This window comes from Xenopus laevis, chromosome 9_10L, assembly GCF_017654675.1.
Source record: "Xenopus laevis strain J_2021 chromosome 9_10L, Xenopus_laevis_v10.1, whole genome shotgun sequence".
NCBI lineage: Eukaryota > Metazoa > Chordata > Amphibia > Anura > Pipidae > Xenopus > Xenopus laevis.
The window spans coordinates 45,347,342-45,368,800 of NC_054387.1; the positions used below are offsets into that span (position 1 = coordinate 45,347,342).

The 21,459-nt window shown below is 39.2% G+C and overlaps 1 protein-coding gene across 1 annotated transcript in view; it reads right to left on the reverse strand.

Moving 5' to 3' along the window:
- necab3.L (N-terminal EF-hand calcium binding protein 3 L homeolog) overlaps positions 1-21,459 on the reverse strand; it is a 51,174-nt gene that overhangs the window by 22,062 nt on the left and 7,653 nt on the right. Inside the window, exons 2-5 of the mRNA XM_041576214.1 lie at positions 20,084-20,108; positions 18,609-18,717; positions 17,936-17,961; positions 12,513-12,610 (exon numbers count right to left, since the gene is read on the reverse strand). Coding sequence (XP_041432148.1) covers positions 12,513-12,610; positions 17,936-17,961; positions 18,609-18,717; positions 20,084-20,108 — 258 coding nt within the window. The remainder of the gene's footprint in view (positions 1-12,512; positions 12,611-17,935; positions 17,962-18,608; positions 18,718-20,083; positions 20,109-21,459) is intronic.

Genomic DNA, 21,459 nt, shown 5'->3' on the forward strand with positions numbered 1-21,459 from the left:
CTATCAGTTTATTATTCTGCTTGCTGTACAGTGCTGCGTACATAAGTAGTGTTATATAAATGAAAATATACATATATATTTATATACAAAAAACATTATTTTATGTCAGAAATAGTTGTGTTTGCGGTTATTCAATGACGTGGCTACAGAGACAGCCAGTAGGAAGGTGACCTCAAGCAGAACAGAAATAATCAGGCAGCCTAAAAGGGAATATCCTCAGTTCTGTGTGGAATGAATGGTGGGGCACAATCTGGAAACCCTGCTGCACGAGGTTTTGAAAGTATATATACCCAAAAGGAAATGAGATGGCACTCACAACAGCAAATATGCTGAAACCCTTAGGGTGTTTTATTGTTATCTCCACACAACATTTCAGGGCTTGCACTTGAGAAAGGGGGAGCAACCCCCAAACATTGTGGGGAGATCTTAATAAAACACTCTAAGGGTTTCAGTAAATTTGCTGTTGTGAGTGCCATTTCCTTTTGGTATATATAGATATAGCCAAAAAAAGAAGGCAAACCCAAATTTTAAAGTCAGTTTTATTCTAAACAACATTTCCATGAAACTAGTTGTAAAGTTACTTGTAGATGCAATTACTACAGTTTTGGGACCTGTTATCCAGAATGCTTGGAACCTGGGGCTTTCTGGATAATGGATCTTTCTGCAATTTGGATCTTTATACCTTAATTCTACTAGAAAATCCAGAAATCATTAAATTAGTCCAATGGGCTGGTTCTGTTATAAGGATTACCTATTTCTTAGTTTGGATCAAGTACAAGGTCCTGTTTAATTATTACAGAGAAAAAGCAAATCGGTTTAAAAAATTTGGATTATTTGGATAAAATGGAGTCTATGGGAGATGACCTTTGCGTAATTCGGAACTTTCTGTATAACGGGTTTCCGGATAAGGAATCCCATACCTGTATTTGGAAGCACGGCCATTCCTGACTACAGTACATGCACAACTGTACTAAGGTAGAAGTGATCTGCTCTTCTCCAGCCAAGACTGGAATTTCCCACAATGCCTGGCATGATCTGAGATTCTTTGCAGGTTTGCTAATAATACAACGTGCAAGGCATTGTGGGAAATGTAGTCTTGGTTGGAGGAGAGTGGACTGTTGCTACACAGTTTCAGTGGTCTATGTACTGTATGTAGCACCAGCACTGAAGGTAATAGCGAGAGGCAAACAGAAGCTGCTTTCAGTGCAATTACATTTAATAATAACTTTCAAATTACTGACAATTCTAATAAATGAATACTGCCACATTTCTAAGAATTACATTTTCTTCCATTATGCAAAGAGTTATATTTAGGCCTACTCCCCCTTTAAGGCTGAAACCCTTTTTTGTAATTATATAAGTGTGTGGCACAATGTAACTGAATCAGTGAAGGCAACTACAATAAGATACAAGGAAAACATATAATAATACTTACCCATCGTTTTATATGAATTATTTTATATAGTACAACTGAATCACCAAAGGTACAATTCACCTAGCTGCTTAGCAACCCACTTGGACGTCTATCTATATGTGCCACGTGCTATAACAAAAGCACTAGAGGCAAAGCACACTTGAATATGAATTGTTTCTCATGTACAGGTAATTGGCTAGTTGTTTACTAGTCAGACAAAAGACATAGATAAAAAGATTATAGAAAGATAAAGATAGACAAATGACAGATAGATACATATCATAGAGAGGAAGTCGATAGATAGATAGATGATAGATAGATAGATAGATAGATAGATAATAGATAGATAGATAATAGATAGATAGATAGATAGATAGATAATAGATAGATGATAGATAGATATCCAGATAGACATAGATCGATAGATAGATTAGATGATAGAAAGATAGATAGATGATAGATACAGTAGATAGACAGACAGACAGATAGATAATTGGACTGGTGTAACTAATGAGGAAACAGACCCAGTGGGATGAGGGGATAGATAGATAGATAGATAGATAGATAGATAGATAGATAGATAGATAGATAGATAGATATAGCTTTAGAAATTCTGCATTTGGATTATTGCTCATACAATTATTTAGAATTATGTAACAAATCTGCTACCAATGCCAGTGTTTCCTCATGTGTCGCTATACAGACACGAAAGATAATTTCGTAATTACCTCTTCATCTCTATGAATTGCTTCCTCTATAGCAGGGAGAGGTAATGCGCACCGGGCACCTCCAAAAAAGTTTTTCCAATGGGAGGGGACCCGGCGTGGTCCTCTTTCTCCGATCCTTTAAACTCTAGTGAGTGCCCAGTGAGTTATACAAACCATAAAAATTGTAATAAAAGACAATCCAGCCTGTTCCTTTTGGCACAAAATAACACGTTTATTGTGGCTGCATGACACCATGGCTGTCTGCATGTCTGTGCCCAACCTATTTAAATAGAACCTCTATATCATGCATCCCGTTACAGAGATTATAAATCATTCATCAGTCCCTGCCCGGTGGAGTTTACAATCTAAGGTACCTATGATATTTACATCTACTAGGGTCAATTTTGTCAGGGGCCAATTAATCTGCCTGTATGTTTCTGGAGTGTGGGAGGAAACCCACGCAGAGAACTTCTCAGTTCTACTGAAGAGCAGGTAGAGGATTAGTGACATGAGCATACACAGCAGAAACAAGCAAATCAAAGATAGCAGCTGTGAAGAAAGAGGGCGCTGGCAAGATTTATCCAAATTAATTACAAAATGGACAATAGGATTGTTGGACAGTCACAAAAAAAGTTGTAATAATGATTAGTGGTGCCACATTTACTGGCTTCTTATGACTCTTAGGGTTGGGGTGAGGTAGGGGATGGCATCACAGGGTGGATGTCATTGTGTTGAGGGGAAGAGAGTGGGTAGATCCAGTGGACAGCTGTGGTGGGTTCGGAGGATACGTAGCTATTTAAACACAAGACAGAGACAAAATTGGACAGGGAGGTGGTTAAAACTAATTAACCAGCATATTGTATTTCTGGTAATTCCAAAGGGGTAGTTCACCTTTAAATTAACTTTTAGTATGATGTAGAGAGTGATATTCTGCAATTGGATTTATTTATTTTTTTATTTGTGGTTTTTGAGTTATTTAGCATTTGTATTCAAAAGCTCTTCAATTTGATAGTTCAGCCATCTGGTTGATATGGTTCAAATTACCCTAGCAACCATACATTGATTTGAATAAGAGACTGGAATATGAATAGGAGAGGTCCTGGATAGAAAGGAGAGTAATAAAACGTAACAGTAACAATACATGTGTAACCTTACAGAGCATTTGTTTAAATGGGGTCAGTGACCCCCATTTGACAGCTGCAGCAGAAGAAGTAAAATAATACAAAAAACTCAAATCAAAAAGAAAAAGTGAAGACCAATTGAAAAAAAATGCTTAGAATTGGCCATTCTGTAACATACTAAAAGTTAAATTAAAGATGATCCACCGCTTTAATAATGAACTGAACCGTAGCAGGTAAATTACGAGTTAGGCTGGTGAAATGCCAGCCAGGTGGCAAGCCCAGTAATGATGCAAGCTTTGACATTACTTGTACTCCTATCTTCTTCTCCACCAAGGACTAAAATGTTCCTTTTTACTTGTAATTTTTACAAAGGGCGCAGGTAATAAATCTATGTGCAAGTGCACGATTTCAGCTTGTAAGAAGATTTTACATTTTTAAAAGGCAATGCCATTACTGCAACCCACATATAATGGCACCGGCCTTATATCACGCAGTAGGCTCCTCATTTCAGCTTAACAAGTCTGTTTGAATTTCTAAAGATAATTTATGGCTGCCTAAAAAACTGCCAGAGTCTTCCCGAGCCTGCAGATTGTTTAATGCAGCAGAGAGATAAGCAGGAGAGCTATTTTAGTAACCGTATGGGTAATTTTCTGTGCTTTGACATGCCAACGTTATTATCAAGAATGTAGCACTGCAGGAGGGAGAGGGGCTGCGAGGAAACATGCAGGATTTTGAGCCTCCTTGTAGGACTATGAAGCGTTAATTGAACAAGGGTAGAACATAAAGCACTGTGAAAGGGCTATAAATAAATGTTTTTTAGAATCACAAAAGCTTGCTGCAAGAAAAAACCTGCTCCTTCTACCAGATCTGTAGCTCAAATGTAGAAAAATTTCATACCTCCAATCATCGTCCACTGTAAAATTAGGATGTCAGGCCACACCCATAACCACACACCCAGGGGCCCACCAATTAATCTTAGACCAGGGGCCCACTCTTAGTACTATTATTCTTCCTCTCCTCACTCAACCTTTATTCTCCAAGTCTCTTTTCTTTACATACTATAATACTATAATCTATTTTTCCATCTATTTAGCATCTTTGTTCTCATAGAAATAGGGAATGGCCATGAAATAGGTCAAATGTTTAGCAACATGAGGGCCCACCGGGACTTTTCCTGGTATCCCAGTGGGATAGTCCGACACTGCTTAGGGATGTATAAGTCCACCCACCTAAGGTTTAAGAAAATACTGTAGAAGAGATGAAGTCTAATTATGGGTCTGAAAGATGTGTTGAAACGAAAAAGGTAAAAAAAGAATCTGGTTTTAATAAAAGTTTATAAAAGAACAAAACATATATTGCAAACATTGCTACATAGCGCTGCAGCTAAAGGCATAGAGGAGGGGCAGACAATATTTGATTGACAGCTGAGATTTTTAAATGAGCTTACAACAGCTATGAAAGCTTTAATAAGAAATTGGATTTCATGTTTAATTTGCAAAAAACTTTTATTATACAGATTTTTGTGTCTGGGTGACTTTAATAGCATTGGTCAGCTGAAGAGGTTATAGGGAGGGTTAGAAGGAGCAATAGAAGGAGATATAAGGGGTCCTTTACAGGCAGGAAGGCAGTGTGCAAAGTGCAAAAATCTGGTGCAAATATCATTACATATTACATTTTGCCAGTGGCGTAACTTGAAATTACTGGGCCCCACCGCAAGTTATTTTTCAGGCCCCCAAAATGTCTACAGGTTGTCCTGTTTTACCAATATTTATTGAAATTGTACATGAATTAGGGACTCATGGGGCCCCTAAACCTCCTGGGCCTCCCTGCAGCCACAGGGTCAGCTTCCCCTGTAGTTTGCAAACTGTATGTTGCAGCATGACGCTACAATCGGGTTTCGAAATTGTAATACAGGAAAAGCACATTGGTGTCTCTCCTCACAGTCCCTAACTTGCACATTATACAGACATGCAAGTAAGACAATGGCAAAGGATTGTGCTCTGCAGCTCCTGCCAGGTCTTAAGAGGGAGGGTTATAGGGAGCAATATGGGGCATTACAGTAGGGATGCACCGAATCCACTATTTTGAATTCGGCGGAACCCCCGAATCCTTTGCGAAAGATTCAGCCGAATACCAAACCAAATCCTAATTAGCATATGCAAATTAGGGGCGGAAAGGGGAAAAAACAAATTTCACTTCCTTGTTTTGTGACAAAAAGTCACGCAATTTCCCTCCCCACCCCTAATTTGCATATGCTAATTAGGATTCAGATTCAGTTCAGCTTGGGAGAAGGATTCGTCCGAATCCGAATCCTGCAGAAAAAGGCCGAATCCCTAACGGAATCCTGGATTCGGTGCATCCCCAGATTAAAGGGAAGGTTATATGGAGCAATAGAAGAGATTATAGGGAGGGTTATATGGAGCAATAGGAGGAGTTATAGGGAGGGTTATATGGAGCAATAGGAGGAGTTATAGGGAGAGTTATATGGAGCAATAGTAGGAGTTATAGGGAGGGTTATATGGAGCAATAGGAGGAGTTTTAGGGAGGGTTATATGGAGCAATAAGAGTTATAGGGAGGGTTATATGGAGCAATAAGAGGAGTTATAGGGAGGGTTATATGGAGCAATAGGAGGAGTAATAAGGAGGGTTATATGGAGCAATAGGAGGAGTTATAGTGAGGGTTATATGGAGCAATAGGAGGAGTTATAGGGAGGGTTATATGGAGCAATAGGAGGAGTTATAGGGAGGGTTATATGGAGCAATAAGAAGAGTAGGGAGGGTTATATGGAGCAAATAAGAGTATACTGTAGCTCACCCTTATCGGTTATAGGTGGTTTCTCCTGCAGGGGTGTCCTGTTTCCACACCCCAAAATGACACGATCATGTATAATGACTGCAAAGTGCTTTTATTGGGGAAAATTGCACTACAATTTTCCCCAATAAAAGCATTTTGCAGTCATAGTTACTGGCTCGGATTTGTCCTGCTTCTTACCATTATACATGATAGGGTTATATGCAACTGGAAGAGTTATAGGGAGGGTTATATGGAGCAATAGGAGGAGTTATAGGGAGGGTTATATGGAGCAATAGGAGGAGTTATAGGGAGGGTTATATGGAGCAATAGGAGGAGTTATAGGGAGGGTTATATGGAGCAATAGGAGTAGTTATAGATAGGGTTATATGGAGCAATAGGAGGAGTTATAGGGAGGGTTATATGGAGCAATAGTTATAGGGAGGGCTATATGGAGCATTAGGAAACAATATGGGATATATTAAACAATACAAGGAGTTAAGGAAAAAGCAGCAGAAATAGCTGGCTAGATTAATATATAGAATATATATGAAATATGTATAGAAAAACATGAGCTGCAGGACTAGTTTTTTTATTTTTGTATCACTGAAAACTGAAGCCAATGTTAAATCTGCTGTATATTTGGCATTGTTATAAATATTTAAAGTCACTCTGTTTGGCTCATAGGGCTGAGCCCTAACAGGCTAAGGGATTTCACAACATTCACAGCAGGCCTCTCTTTCGAGTTCCTGGGGTTCTCATAATTTCATGGCAGTGGAACTCCAGCAGCGATTACAGCACAGGCAGCTTCTCTAGCTCTCCAGGTCTCATTCATAGTTAATCATGCGGCGGCAGGAGTTGTGGCACATAGTTAAGAGGGGCGTAAGGAGGATCTTGGATAAATATTGCATACTCAGTACAAGCACTCAGTTTAGGAATAATAATGGAAGTCCTCCCAAAGTGCTTGCATAATGAAACGAAAACTTTCCACAATACATTAAACATTCTTAATGGTTTTAAGGATATTTGTAAATTTAGTTGCTATTGAAAGCAACCCTCTCTGTACTCTACTTGTATGCTTATTGACAGGTCAGTTAATTCAACGGTGCAGACAACAGAAAGGGACATATAGATGTTACATGCAATTTCAAATAACTACTGAGATGTTTTAACTGATGATGATGACAACATTGCCTATAATAACATTTCAGTCATACAGTGGTTAGCTCAGCTGATTTTCAGAACTGGGGGTCCTAGGTTCACTGTTTTGGGTAGACATATCCTTTAAAATAATATACTCTAAACCCTTTAGTACCAGTTATAGAGAATACAAGTGTACTTGAATTTTTTTTTTTACAACAAATCAGTTCAGCATGTTTTTAAGTACACTTGTATTCTCTATAACTGGTACTAAAGGGTTTAGAGTATATTATGACAACTAGCATTAGCGAATAGAACCAACAGGAGTGTGGGTAATCTGGAAGACAGAACACCAATCTACACTAAGGGGGAGATTTATTAAGGTTCGAATGTTAAATTTGAATTTTCTAATTTTTTGGAGTCAACACTCACAAATTCGAATTTAAAAGCACCAAAAAATTAATTTGAATGTGAGATTTACCACACCTTGACCATGGAAACAGTTCTAATTTTAATATTACCCACCTAAAACCTGCATAATTAATTTACAAGTCAATGACAGAAGTCCGTTGACCCATTTGAAGATGTTAATTGCTTTCCTGACATTCAATTTTTTTTTTTTTCGGATGAAAACTCAATTCAAATCAGAATTTTCGGGTTGGGACTATTCGATCGAATATTAGACGTTCCAAGTTTTTGCACAAATAACCTCCCATTCGAGTTGTGGGTACATTAAAATTTATTAGAGTAAAAAAAAAAACTCACATTAATTTGAAATTCAACCTAATAAATAACCCTCTAATAGTTATATTTCAAACAGAGCCACCGTGATTCTAGATCAAGCTTAAAAATCATACATGAGTGATTCCCTTTTAATATAATAGCCAACAGTGACTTCTACTGGCATTTACATTATGTACCTAAATATACAATTATTACAAAAGACATTACTGGAACAAATGTAGCACTACCAAATGTAATGCTAAAATATGTACCAGTAGATATGCCATATACAGTATTAGGTGAAGATGGTCCATGAATTAGCAGATGTCGGTGATTAAAGTAACAAGGCATGGTCAGCTAGTCTTTAAACATTTCATTGAGTTAGGACAAGGGGTTCATAAACTTTGATTTCAGATTGGGAGTGCAGAAAAGAGTACAGTCCCTGCAAAACCTGGAACTGGCAGCCTGCATGCTGGAATAGAAGGTGCTGAAAGTGCAAACCCCAAAACTAGCAGTTTGCAAACTGGAAGCCCTAGCAAAATATGGTGGTAAATGGAACATTTTCCAATTCGGACCAGTGTTTTTAGTGGAGTACTGCAGGGCTCTGTATTTCGTCCTCTGCTTTTTAACTTGTTTATTAATGACCTGGAAGTGGGCATTGAAAGTACTGTTTCTATTTTTGCAGATGATACTAAATTGTGCAGAACTATAGGTTCCATGCAGGATGCTGCCACTTTGCAGAGTGATTTGTCTAAACTGGAAAACTGGGCAGCAAACTGGAAAATGAGGTTCAATGTTGATAAATGCAGGTTATGCACTTTGGCAAAAATAATATAAATGCAAGTTATACACTAAATGGCAGTGTGTTGGGAGTTTCCTTAAATGAGAAGGATCTAGGGGTTTTTGTAGTTGTCTAATTCTGGGCAGTGTCATTCTGTGGCTACTAAAGCAAATAAAGTTCTGTCTTGCATTAAAAAGGGCATTAACTCAAGGGATGAAAACATAATAATGCCTCTTTATAGGTCCCTGGTGAGGCCTCATCTGGAGTATGCAGTTCAGTTTTGGACTCCAGTCCTTAAGAGGGATATAAATGAGCTGGAGAGAGTGAAGAGACTAAGTGCAACTAAACTGGTTAGAGGGATTGAAGATTTAAATTATGAGGGTAGACTGTCAAGGTTGAGGTTGTTTTCTCTGGAAAAAAAAGGCGCTTGCGCGGGGACATGATTACACTTTACAAGTACATTAGAGGACATTATAGACAAATCAGGGGGCCATTTTACCCATAAAGAGGATCACCGTACCAGAGGCCACCCCTTTAGACTAGAAGAAAGGAACTTTCATTTGAAGCAACGTAGGGGGTTCTTCACAGTCAGGACAGTGAGGTTGTGGAATGCACTGCCGGGTGATGTTGTGATGGCTGATTCAGTTAATGCCTTTAAGAATGACTTGGATGATTTCTTGTATAGACATAATATCAAAGCCTATTGTGATACTAAACTCTATAGTTAGTATAGATATGGGTATATATACTTTATGTGAAAGTAGGGAGGGGTGTGTGTGTGTGGATACTGGGTTTTCATTTGGAGGGGTTGAACATGTTGGACTTTGTCTTTTTTCAACCCGATTTAACTATGTAACTAAGGATCCAGTAAAATTGGAATGGGAAGCACAGAGAATGAAGCAGCAGCAGCAGCAGCAAAACATGGAGCTGGCAGTTTGCTGAAAATACAGCACAAGTAAATTCAAGTGATACCCCACAAGTTGCAGTAGGAAACAGAACTTCTACAGAGAGTTTGCAGGCTCATGGTGTGGATCCATCAGGTTCAACAGGTGCAAATCAAAGAGTCATGAATGGAAGTGAGAGAAATACTATAAGACCTGTAAGAGAAGTCAATGGAAAAAAGCTGTGTGTTTGGTATACAATGGGCCTGAGTCTGATATAACTAACAGAGAGTATATCGGTAGAATTCTACTCAAGCCCTTTATGGACTTCTCAGACAGTGATGTGTTTTCCTATATGAAGATGGTTCAGTTATCAAAGCAGAACACTTTGGTCATTACAATTCTATTGCATTCTGAATCTGTGGACTGATGTCTTGTTCTGGCTTAAGAAACAATGGCAAGTTCTGAGTTCTGTTTGATGATGAAGATTATTGGATTGGTGGCTGGAAAAAAAAGTCAGACTGCCACAAGATGGAGGCAGAATACAACATTTGCCCCATTGCTTCTTCAGTGGCTCAGGTAAAGGTGTGTGATTTTATCCTGGCCAGCCCAGAACGTGCTATGTGTGTGGGTCCAATAGGCACCTTGCCTACAGCTGTGATAAGATCAGATACTCACAGTGTATGGGGCACACTAAGAAGGACTGTCAGAAAGCTGTTGTATGTAACCTGTGTTCTGCTATGGATCACTATTGCAGCAGCTGCCCTAAAGATTCTCATAGCGTGAAGCAAGAGTAGAGGAGTTTATTGAGACAGAACTGGATGAAAGCACCAACTGAAACTGTGTCCCAAGTCACTCAGGAAGCTGATAAAGCAAATGACTCTGTGATGGAAGTTGCTGGGAATCTGGGATGCCATCAAAGCAAGGATGGGGTATCATATTGTGTAGACAAACTAAAACACCAGTGATGATTTAGAACTGGTACCCTATAAAATCACTTCTGGCAGATTTGGAGTAATGGAATCTGAACGTGAGAGTTACTTAAGAGTCTTCTGAGGAACTGCTTGAGAGACTTGATGAGCCTTTGTCTTCTTCAATTAAAAGAAAAAATCTAAGGTAACAGGTTCCAATGATCAGCTCATTTACTATGAATGGTGTAACCTACATTGTAAGGAGGGAATCGATTTGCAATGTCTTTGAACAAGACTTTATCGGTTTTTGTTTTTAAGATCTATTTGATGTACAGTAAATTGTTACCTGATTTCTTTGAAATTTTTGTTGCAGAATTATTCAATACAAAATGTCCTCCTATTGCTCAATATAAGCCTCCCTAAATCTGCTTTTAGTGTTTGATACAACCAGTGCCGAGTGAAGTCGGCCGGACGCCAAAAGTAACCCGGCCGTCTACGTCGCCCCCCCCCCACACACACTGGTGCGGCTATGTCACGCCAGTGCGCATGCGCAATATAGCTTATATGGCATTTCAAAACGGCAGCCAGGGCGCACATGCATTAAAAAAACTGCAGCCACAGCTTAAGGACACAAGGGTCCGGACTAGGGGAAGGGCTCAGAAGAGGTACATGCTTGGCGCCCCTCTGCCTTTGCGCCCTAGGCAAGTACCTCTTCTGCCTACCCCTAGTTCCGGCCCAGAATACAATCTTCCCTATACCTACTCTGTAGAGCCATCTTTTGCTGAAAATAACACATGTTAATGCATAGCTTAATATTTTATTACTATGTTCTTAAAAGTACTTGTGGGCAGCATTACTGTGCTTATTCTCTTTTTATGTTCCCAGTGACCTATATTTCCTACCCATTATATAACTATCTACCAAAGGAGAGCTCATTTATGGACTCTGCAGGGACATTAAGCGGCATTAAAAGATTTATGGTTTCATGCAACACAGCATCAAACCCACAATATATTAGTTACATGTCTGTAAGTAACTTCACCCTCCAAATAACATGTGGATGATTTATTTTGTGTTAATAAACCCTTTCCCATATGCATTAATGAGTCCACAATAGCTACATTTGTACTTGCATATTCAAATTTAAAGCAGTGCACAGATAAGCATATAAACACTATTACAAAATGTTAAAACAATCCCCTCCAGCTGTTGAGAACTGCTGCTCTCAGCGGGCATGAGACTCCACGCGTTTCACATCCCTGATTCAGAATCCAGTACAAATGGTGATGTGTTTTTTTTTGTTTTTTTTAATTATTTGCGATCATCTGCTTCTCTGCAGCAGTGAGCTTTTTGCTTAAAATGATATGTGTTGATATAAATGACATGATACTCTTGTTGTGGTTGTGTGGGTGTAGCTGAATGATTAAAAAACTAAGCATTACTTGAAGTGTAGAAAATGAATTAAATGGGTACACCCTACATTATATAATGGTCTAGCTTTATCTCAACATGTAAGTTAAAGGGGGAGCATTTGGCAGGCAAACTTGTGCAGTTAGGGTGGAGGCAGAGGGCTAGCCAGAGAGACTATATCTCATATAAGCTTTTCATTTTCCTTTAATTGATATAACAGACACCAATAAATAGTGCCACCCTGACAGAATGTTCTTTTATAAAGATACTGTAGCTAGAATCTCAGCCATAAAGCAGAGCAGGACTGCTGCTTACAACGGGGATCCAATAAGATCTGTGTCACTGTGACAGAATGCTCTGTTATAAAGATAGCTAGAATCTCAGCCATAAAGCAGGGCAGGACTGCTGCTGTGTGACTAGAAGGAAAAATTGGATAACACATTTCATAAGTGAACCTTTTCTACAAGTGACTGTGCTTTACTAAACATTACAAGATACAAACTTTTATTTGATAATAGTGTCATTTAATTAAAATACTTGGCATGAAAAATACACATCAGCAACATAAAATTGTTACAATTGTTTGGAAATACCATTGGGAACATCTGAAAGAAAGAATACTGTTAGACTTACCCTCTTGGTTTTGTCCATAGCACTTAAAATGGTTACATTCAGATTATCCAGAGCTATGAGAACATTTCTGTATTCTCCAAGGTATTCTGAGAAGTAATCTGAAATTCAAAGCATAGAGGTGACAATATATAAGAACATGAGCCCAAATGAAAAGCTACCTTAATGAATAATAGCATGAGGCTACTGACAATGAGCTTGTGGAAATAACAATAACGTCATGTTATTGAAAGCAAGCCTGACTTCTTTGATATAAAGAATGGTGATTCCAAAAGGTCCAAAGGTTGAATAATGCCTGCCATTGCAAATTATACATTAAAGGAGAACTAACCCCTAAAAATGAATATGGTTAAAAATGCCATACATACTGAAATCATTGCACCAGCCTAATGTTTCAGCTTCTCAATAGCAGCAATGATCCAGGACTTCAAACTTGTCACAGGGTGTCACCTTCTTCGAAAGTGTCTGTGACACTCACATGCTCAGTGGGCTCTGAGCAGCTAAGCTTAGGGGTTGTTGCAAATTATCAAGTAGATAATTAGGTTTGTCTCTAATATAAGGTGATGCTATAGGGCTGATTATTAAATTCTAATGCGAATTGTGCTGGATTCTGATCTGATGTAGTAATTATCAGTATTACAGTTAGTCCTAATCAGTCTTATATTGTGACATTTCTATTCTATGTGTACTGTATATTGTGAGTGGGTCCCTAAGCTCAGTAAGTGACAGCAGCACAGAGCATGTGCAGTGAATCAGCAGAAAAGAAGATGGGGAGCTACTGGGGCATCTTTGGAGAAACAGATCTTCCCTGCTATAGGGTAGGCATTACCTTGGGCTGGAACAGATGGCCAAAACATAATGTACAACATTTCTACCCTACTTATTTAGTTAGGCTTCAGTTCTCCTTTGAAAGGCACACTTTAAATAATAGATGTATTTACATACATACATTTAGCCAGTCTAAAATTAGAAATACCACATGAGAAAGCCTTATAAATAGATGGGAACTATAGCAGCAGTAAGAATAATCGTCTCTGGGAAGGGACTGTGGCTGTGATATAGCACGTATAGTAGGGAGAGATGGTGTCTATAGTAACAGTGGCATAATAGTCTCTGGGAAGTGAGTGTGACTGTAGAATAGCAGGTATAGTAGGGAGAGATGTTGTCTAAAGTAACAGTGGGATAATAGTCTATGGGAAGGGACTGTGGGGTAGCAGGTATAGTAAGGAGAGATGGTGCCTATAGTAACAGTGGGATAATAGTCTCTGGGAAGGGACTGTGGCTGTGATATAGCACGTATAGTAGGGAGAGATGGTGCCTATAGTAACAGTGGCATTATAGTCTCTGGGAAGGGACTGTGACTGTGGGATAGTAGGAAGAGATGGTGCCTATAGTAACAGTGGGATAATAGTCTCTGGGAAGGGACTGTGACTGTGAGATAGCAGATATAGTAGGGAGAGATGGTGCCTAAAGTAACAGTGGGATAATAGTCTATGGGAAGGGACTGTGGGGTAGCAGGTATAGTAGGGAGAGATGGTGCCTATAGTAACAGTGAGATAATAGTCTCTGGGAAGGGACAGTGGGATAGCAGGTATAGTAGGGAGAGATGGTGTCTATAGTAACAGTGGGATAATAGTCTCTGGGAAAGGACAGTGGCTTTGAGATAGCAGGTATAGTAGGGAGAGATGGTGCCTATAGTAGCAGTGGGATAATAGTCTCTGGGAAGGGAGTGTGACTGTGGGATAGCAGGTATAGTAGTGAGAGATGGTGTCTATAGTAGCAGTGGGATAATAGTCTCTGGGAAGGGACTGTGGGATAACAGGTATAGTAGGGAGAGATGGTACCTATAGTAGCAGTGGGGATTATAGCCTCTGGGAAGAGTCTATCAAATACCTTATTAAGGATCATTGTGAACAAACAACAGTTTTCAAAAATCTGGGATTACCAGCCTGTTGCCCTCCAATATCATGGCATCTATAGTGAGTCCCCATGTCTGCAGGTTTCGATAGCAGTTAAAAGTTTGCTATAAATTTAATAAAGCCAAGTCTCATTGGGGAGGTGTTGCAGGGTGATACCTTTGATGGAATTCTGCTAGATCAAGCAATTAAAGGAGCAAGATCTTGAAAGCTCTGCATTTGTACAAAGGGTCTGCCTGAGGCAGAAACAAATAAATCATATCAAAGCTCAGAGAGCTACAGACAAACTACAAATGAGACTCCCAGGAGAAAAGCTAGATGTGTAAAGTCTTGTCTGACACGCAACTTGACAACATGAGTGCAGCCATCCATTTAGTACTCAGCACATTGTTGCAACTCTAAATAATATGTAGAAGAACTCTTTTGTTGCCACATATAATTGGTCTATATAGGGCCACTTAAGTCCTATGATGCCAGTGATTCATACTGTAGTTATAGAGAGCCTTATCTCTTTACCATGGAAGTTGGAAAAAAATAAAATAAGTCAGTGGGGGGGGGGTCATTTATAAGCACTGGGCAAATTTGCAACTGGGCAGTAATCCATAGCAACCATAGCTTTTTTTCCAGCCAGCTGAAGGTTAAGCAGTGAAAGCAATCCTCTAGGGTTGCCATGGTTCACTGCCCAGGTGCAAATTTGCCCAGTGTTTATAAATGACTCCCAGAGAGTTGGTGATATTTTGCCAGTGCTCATTTTTCAAGATTAAATCCATTTAAATATTGCAACGCACCGACATGCCTTTAAAGGGCCACTATACCATTCTATTGCCCTGAATTCTGTATAGTATAGTACAGGTAAATAAGTATGATGGCATAGCATGTAGGTTATAAGAATATTCAGTTAGATCTCCATGCTATGGAGAATCCCATTTATGGTGGCCCTGTTCAACGGACCATACTGCCACTGCCCTTACAACACATCTCTGCAGGACTGAGGGGTCATAAAACAATAGTAGGGCAATGGGAGCTCATACATGGAAGTTGTAATTAATGTAAACTTAAAGGGATCCTGTCATCAGAAAACATGTTTTTTTCAAATCGCATCAGTTAATAGTGCTGCTCCAGCAGACTTCTGCACTGAAATCCATTTCTCAAAACAGCAAAATGATTTTTTTATATTCAATTTTGAAATCTGACATGGGGCTAGACATTTTGTCAATTTCCCAGCTGCCCCTGGTCATGTGACTTGTGCCTGCACTTTAGGAGAGAAATGCTTTCTGGCAGGCTGCTGTTTTTCCTTCTCAATGTAACTGAATGTGTCTCAGTGGGACATGGGTTTTTACTATTGAGTGCTGTCCATTTGCCGCTGAAAATGCGGCCGTACTGAGGGGGCGGGGCCCGGCTGCGTGTCACGCACCAGGGCCCGCCCCCTCTAGGATCACTACTGTGGGGGGGGGAAGGGAGTGGGTCATATCACTCCAACTTGCATTACAGCAGTAAAGAGTAATTGAAGTTTATCAGAGCACAAGTCACATGACTGGGGGCAGCTGGGAAACTGACAATATGTCTAGCCCCATGTCAGATTTCAAAATTGAATATAAAAAAAATCTGTTTGCCCTTTTGAGAAATGGCTTTCAGTGCAGAATTCTGCTGGATCAGCACGATTAACTGATTAATTTTGGAAAAAAATTTTTTCCCATGAAAGTATCCCTTTAATATCAGAGCAGTGACTCCATGAATGAGGTACCCCTCCCTATAAGCAGAACATTGACCCAAGCTGTGCACTTATAGTATATGACTTCAAAAGTGACATCCAGGACATACAATGCCATGCAGGAACCCCTAGTACTTACTGTATATACACACAAAGGGGTTCTCAAATCTGTTGAGTGAAGGATACCCCCAGTCCAGCAGCCTTATTTGGCTGCCTCATATGATTTTCATAAAAAGAAAACTGCGAATGATATAATCCATCCATGTTTCATTTGGCTAACAATTAAAGAAATTGCATTCTGCCACAAGTACAAATGACTCAGTGGGGCCATGAGATGTAATGTGTGGAAACTACAAACCCTCCTGCTTATTACTGGTCTACTAACTAGACATGATTGAGGGCAACAAATGGAATTCTTATCCAGACAAACATTCTGCTACATCTTGGATCAAAAATTACGCACAGACCTCCACTATATGGTTACTAGGAAACAAATATGACCATAACTTGTTCCAATGAGGAAGAACAGAAAGACAAGACCGTTTTATACACATATATATTATCCTCCTCCTCTGATGACCCAGCAACGGGGAGCAAAATAATAATCAAAAGGGGAAACATATATTCACGAAGGATTTAAAGGAGAACTAAAGCCTAACTAAAGAAGTAGCTGTAAATGTTGTACATGATGTTTTATGCTTCTGTACCAGCCAAAGGCAACTACAGCCCTTTAGCAGTAAAGATCTGTGTCTCCAAAGATGCCCCAGTAGCTCCTCATCTTCTTTTCTGCTGATTCACTGCACATGCTCTGTGCTGCTGTCACTTACTGAACTTAGGGACCCACTCACAACATACAGTACACATAGAACATATCACACTATAAGGCTGATTAGTAATTAATACAGATAATTACTACATGGCAACACAGAAACCAGTGCAACTAGCATCAGAATTTAATAATCAGCCCTGAAACATCAGCTTATATTATAGACAAACCTCATTTTCTGCTGGATAATTTGTGACGACCCCTAAGCTTAGCTTCTCAACAGCTGCTCAGAGCCCACTGAGCATGTGAGTGTCACAGACACTTTCCAAGATGGTGACCCTCTGTGACAAGTGTGAAGTCCTGGATCATTGCTGCTATTGAGATGCTGAAACTTTAGGCTGGTGCGATAAGTTCACTATATAAATATGGCATTTTTAGCCCTCTTAACTTTTAGGATTTAGTTCTCCTTTAAGAACCCTAAAATAATTCTGCCAAAAATGTCTATTCATCCCACTGACGGTAACCAGACTTTCTTCTGCTTCTTCCACAGAAATCATTCCCAAGTTAAAATGGTATGAAAAAACAGCAGGATGATTAATTGAGCAGAAACGTTTGAATTAAGCATGTCTTTGTCATGACAGTAAATTTACAATATTCAACAAGATAAACAATGCAAAATTTAACAATTAAAAGTTACTGGGGCCCCCAAAAACTATATCAGTGTCCTTTATCCATAAAGCTCATGCACCCCTGAGCTAGCCCACCATCCCTATCCTACTTGGCTTTGCGCTAGCTCTGCTATCTCTGTTGCTAGGGTTTATTCTGAAGCACATTAAACAGTTATTCCCATTTATATATAAAGATATAGAACAATGGCATTCTCCCTGGAAACCAGAATGGATGAGACTGGAATTAAAAGAACCAGTAATTAATTGTGTTTCTATTGCCCTTGTCATTCCCTGTTGTACTAAAGCTATAACCCTGTTACTTTGTAAGAGGGGTTTTCACTAGCAAGCAATAAAAAAAGGCTTACCGCACAATCGTTCTGTGTCCATGTTACTGTAAAAAATGAAAGAGAAGGTTTTATTGTATAAGGTATTATCGACCCTTAGCAGATGAACAGAGAATAATTTAACCATTTCATGATGCCCCTTCAGTAACACAAGTAAGACAACTTAAAGACTAATCATTTGGTAATGGCCATACCTCTCCAACATTTTCTGGCCTATATTAGACAATGGCTACAATCAACAGACACACACACCACTAACCACCCTATACTCCTTTTACCTTTAACTAAGCCCTATCTGTATCTGACTCAACAGATCAGGACAGGCACATTTGATGGGTATGGATATCTGTGGAACTTACACTAGAGATGATTGGTATAGCCTATTGGCTATTGTTATAGGCTTTGAGCAAACTAAGAGGCAGTTCATGATAATTGCACTATGTACTCCATGCTGAATTTGGCTTTCTTATCATATTATACACCTAGCCTGCCTGGCATACAGCTTTTGACTGAAAATATAGTAAAATAAGGATTCGGCTGTTATTTCCTTCAGACAAATCTTGTAAAAAAGTGTACAATGAAGGCACATTAAAGACTTAACAACACAAATAATAAAGGCAGACCCAACTAACTAACCTCTTTCAGATTCTGTGTTGCTACATGTTGAGTAACGGGTACATGGAGTTATACTTACTTGCTCCGCTTACTGTCTATCCTGCTGAACATCTCTTTCAGCTCCTCTTGATTCAGGATTCCATCAGAAAAGAAGTTCTGGAACTCATCAAAGGACAGTTTCCCGTCATCTGCAACAGATTTGAAAGTGATGGCACAACAGCAGTTGGACAATTATCATGTCTTTGTTGATGCACTTCAGGGTTTCAGTTTCTTAGGTACCCTATAGCACCACTATAGGGATGGGATCAGAATGTTATTTCTGGAACCGTCCACTTCCCCATGTCTAAATAGAGTTACGAGGCTTAACCAGGCAGTTGTCATAAAACTATGTCAAAGTAGGTATTCTTCTATTCAAATTAAAGGGATACTGTCATGGGGAAAAACATTTTTTCAAAATGAATCAGTTAATAGTGCTGCTCCAGCAGAATTCTGCAGTGAAATCCATTTCTCAAAAGAGCAAGCAGATTTTTTTATATTCAATTTTGAAATCTGACATGGGGCTAGACATATTGTCAATTTCCCAGCTGCCCCAAGTCATGTGACTTGTGCTCTGATAAACTTCAATCACTCTTTACTGCTGTACTGCAAGTTGGAGGGATAACACCCCCTCTCTTTTTCCCCCCAGCAGCCAAACAAAAGAACAATGGGAAGGTAACCAGATAGCAGCTCCCTAACACAAGATAACCTGGTAGATCTAAGAACAGCACTCAATAGTAAAAACCCATGCCCCACTGAGACACATTCAGTTACATTGAGAAGGAAAAACAGCAGCCTGCCAGAAAGCATTTCTCTCCTAAAGTGCAGGCACAAGTCACATGACTGGGGGCAGCTGGGAAATTGACAACATGTCTAGCCCCATGTCAGATTTCAAAATTGAATATAAAAAAATCTGTTTGCTCTTTTGAGAAATGGATTTCAGTGCAGAATTCTGCTGGAGTAGCACTATTAACTGATGCGTTTTGAAAAAAAACATGTTGTCCGATGACAGGATCCCTTTAATCATAAACCTAGCCTGTATAGAAAGAAAGAGAGAGACCATAACGCTATGCCAGCAAAAGGTAATTCCCTGTACTTAATACAATTCAGCAGGAGCCTCTGCTCATAGCTGAAAGCCTAATTGTTACAGTGCAAAAGGCTTTAAAAGCAACTTTTGGGGCTTCTAGATGCTGTAGCTATTAAAAAAGCTGGAATTAGATCTATGTAATTCCTTTATTTCCAAGCATTCTGTCTATCACTCTGTCCGTGTGCTTCAACATCTTCTTTCAGAATTGTTTGGTATGCTACAACTCTCTTTTTAATTAAATTACCTTCCATTCCCCCATCTCAGATTTCATTATTACATAACCCTCTGCTTTTCAATCTCCCTCACTGTCAGCTCCCCACCCCATGCAATCATAGAGACAATCCATTAATACTGAATCCCTGCACCCCCGTGAACAGATATATGAATGACACCTTAACCGCAGGACGTCAGAGATCGCTACAGGAACTTACCATCCTTGTCCGCTCTACGGAATATCTGCAAGGGAAAATGGGGAGAGAGATTCAACGTCAAATTATCTTCATGTCAGACATGATCAGGCATAAAAGAAAAGCAAAATACAAACTGCAGGAATACAGGGCCCTTCAGGGATTGTCATCTTTGTTTATTTCATCCCTCTGCCCTTTCATTTCTCACACACCCATTCTCTCTGAGAGCTCTTCTTTCCACACATCCCTTTTCTTGAATCAGTATATATATATATATATATATATATATATATATATATATATATATATATATATATATATATATTGTAATTTATTAGCCAAGTGTACATAATTTATACAGTCCAGCATCAGACTAGTATTAATCAGGGTACTAAGCACAGATCAAATACCCTGTGTGAGACCACAGTATATAATTCATAATAACACTGTCCCACAATTATAAACCAGTCCAATAAAACATTGCCATATTGCCTTGCTATAACTCCCACAGTGGCATCTTCTTTCCAGATAAGCAGATAAATCATTCAAGGCTCATTATATAAGATGAATTCTACGAGAACCAACTGCAGCCCATAGCAAGGATATCTGCTTGCAAACCTCTACAGAAAGCACTACTTTATGAAAGGGTATAGGGCCACCGGGGCATCATGTTCATTTATTTCTGTATGTCATGTGAGCCCTGCTGTAGTGTTGCTCACTGACAGGCCTCACTTCATCTGTGAGCTGTTTTCCAGATTGGCAGTTTATAATATATTATTGATCTGTAGTTCTGACAGCACTTTCAACTTAGAATTTTTTTTTATAATTCTGCACCATACCTAAAACCCAATATCCCAGAGTTAATATCTTCTAGGCTGCAGTAACTCTACAGTAAATAAGCAGCAGAGGAAGAAATTGAATGGTGGGAGTGCAGAACTAAAAAATATTAATAGTTGGACAAAAGTAATATATGTGATTGCTTACGTGATTGTGTAGAATTAATAATCAGGCATAAGCTTAAATTGACACTGTCATGGGTAAACAAAAAAATGCAACACATATCAGCGAATAGTGCTGCTCCAGCAGAATATTGCACTGAAATCAGTTTCTCAAAAGAGCAAACAGATTTTTTTATATTTCATTTTGAAATCTGACATGGGGCTAGACATATTTTCAGTTTCCCAGCTGCACCCAGTCATGTGGCTTGTGCTCTGATAGCCTTCAGTCACTCTTTACTGCTGTATTGCAAGTTGAAGTGATATCACCTCTTCCTTTTCCCCCGCAGCAGCCTAATAAAAGAACAATTGGAAGGTAACCAGATAACAGCTCCATAACACAAGATAACAACTGGCTGGTAGATCTAAGAATAGCATTTAACAGTAAAATCCAGGTCCCTCTAC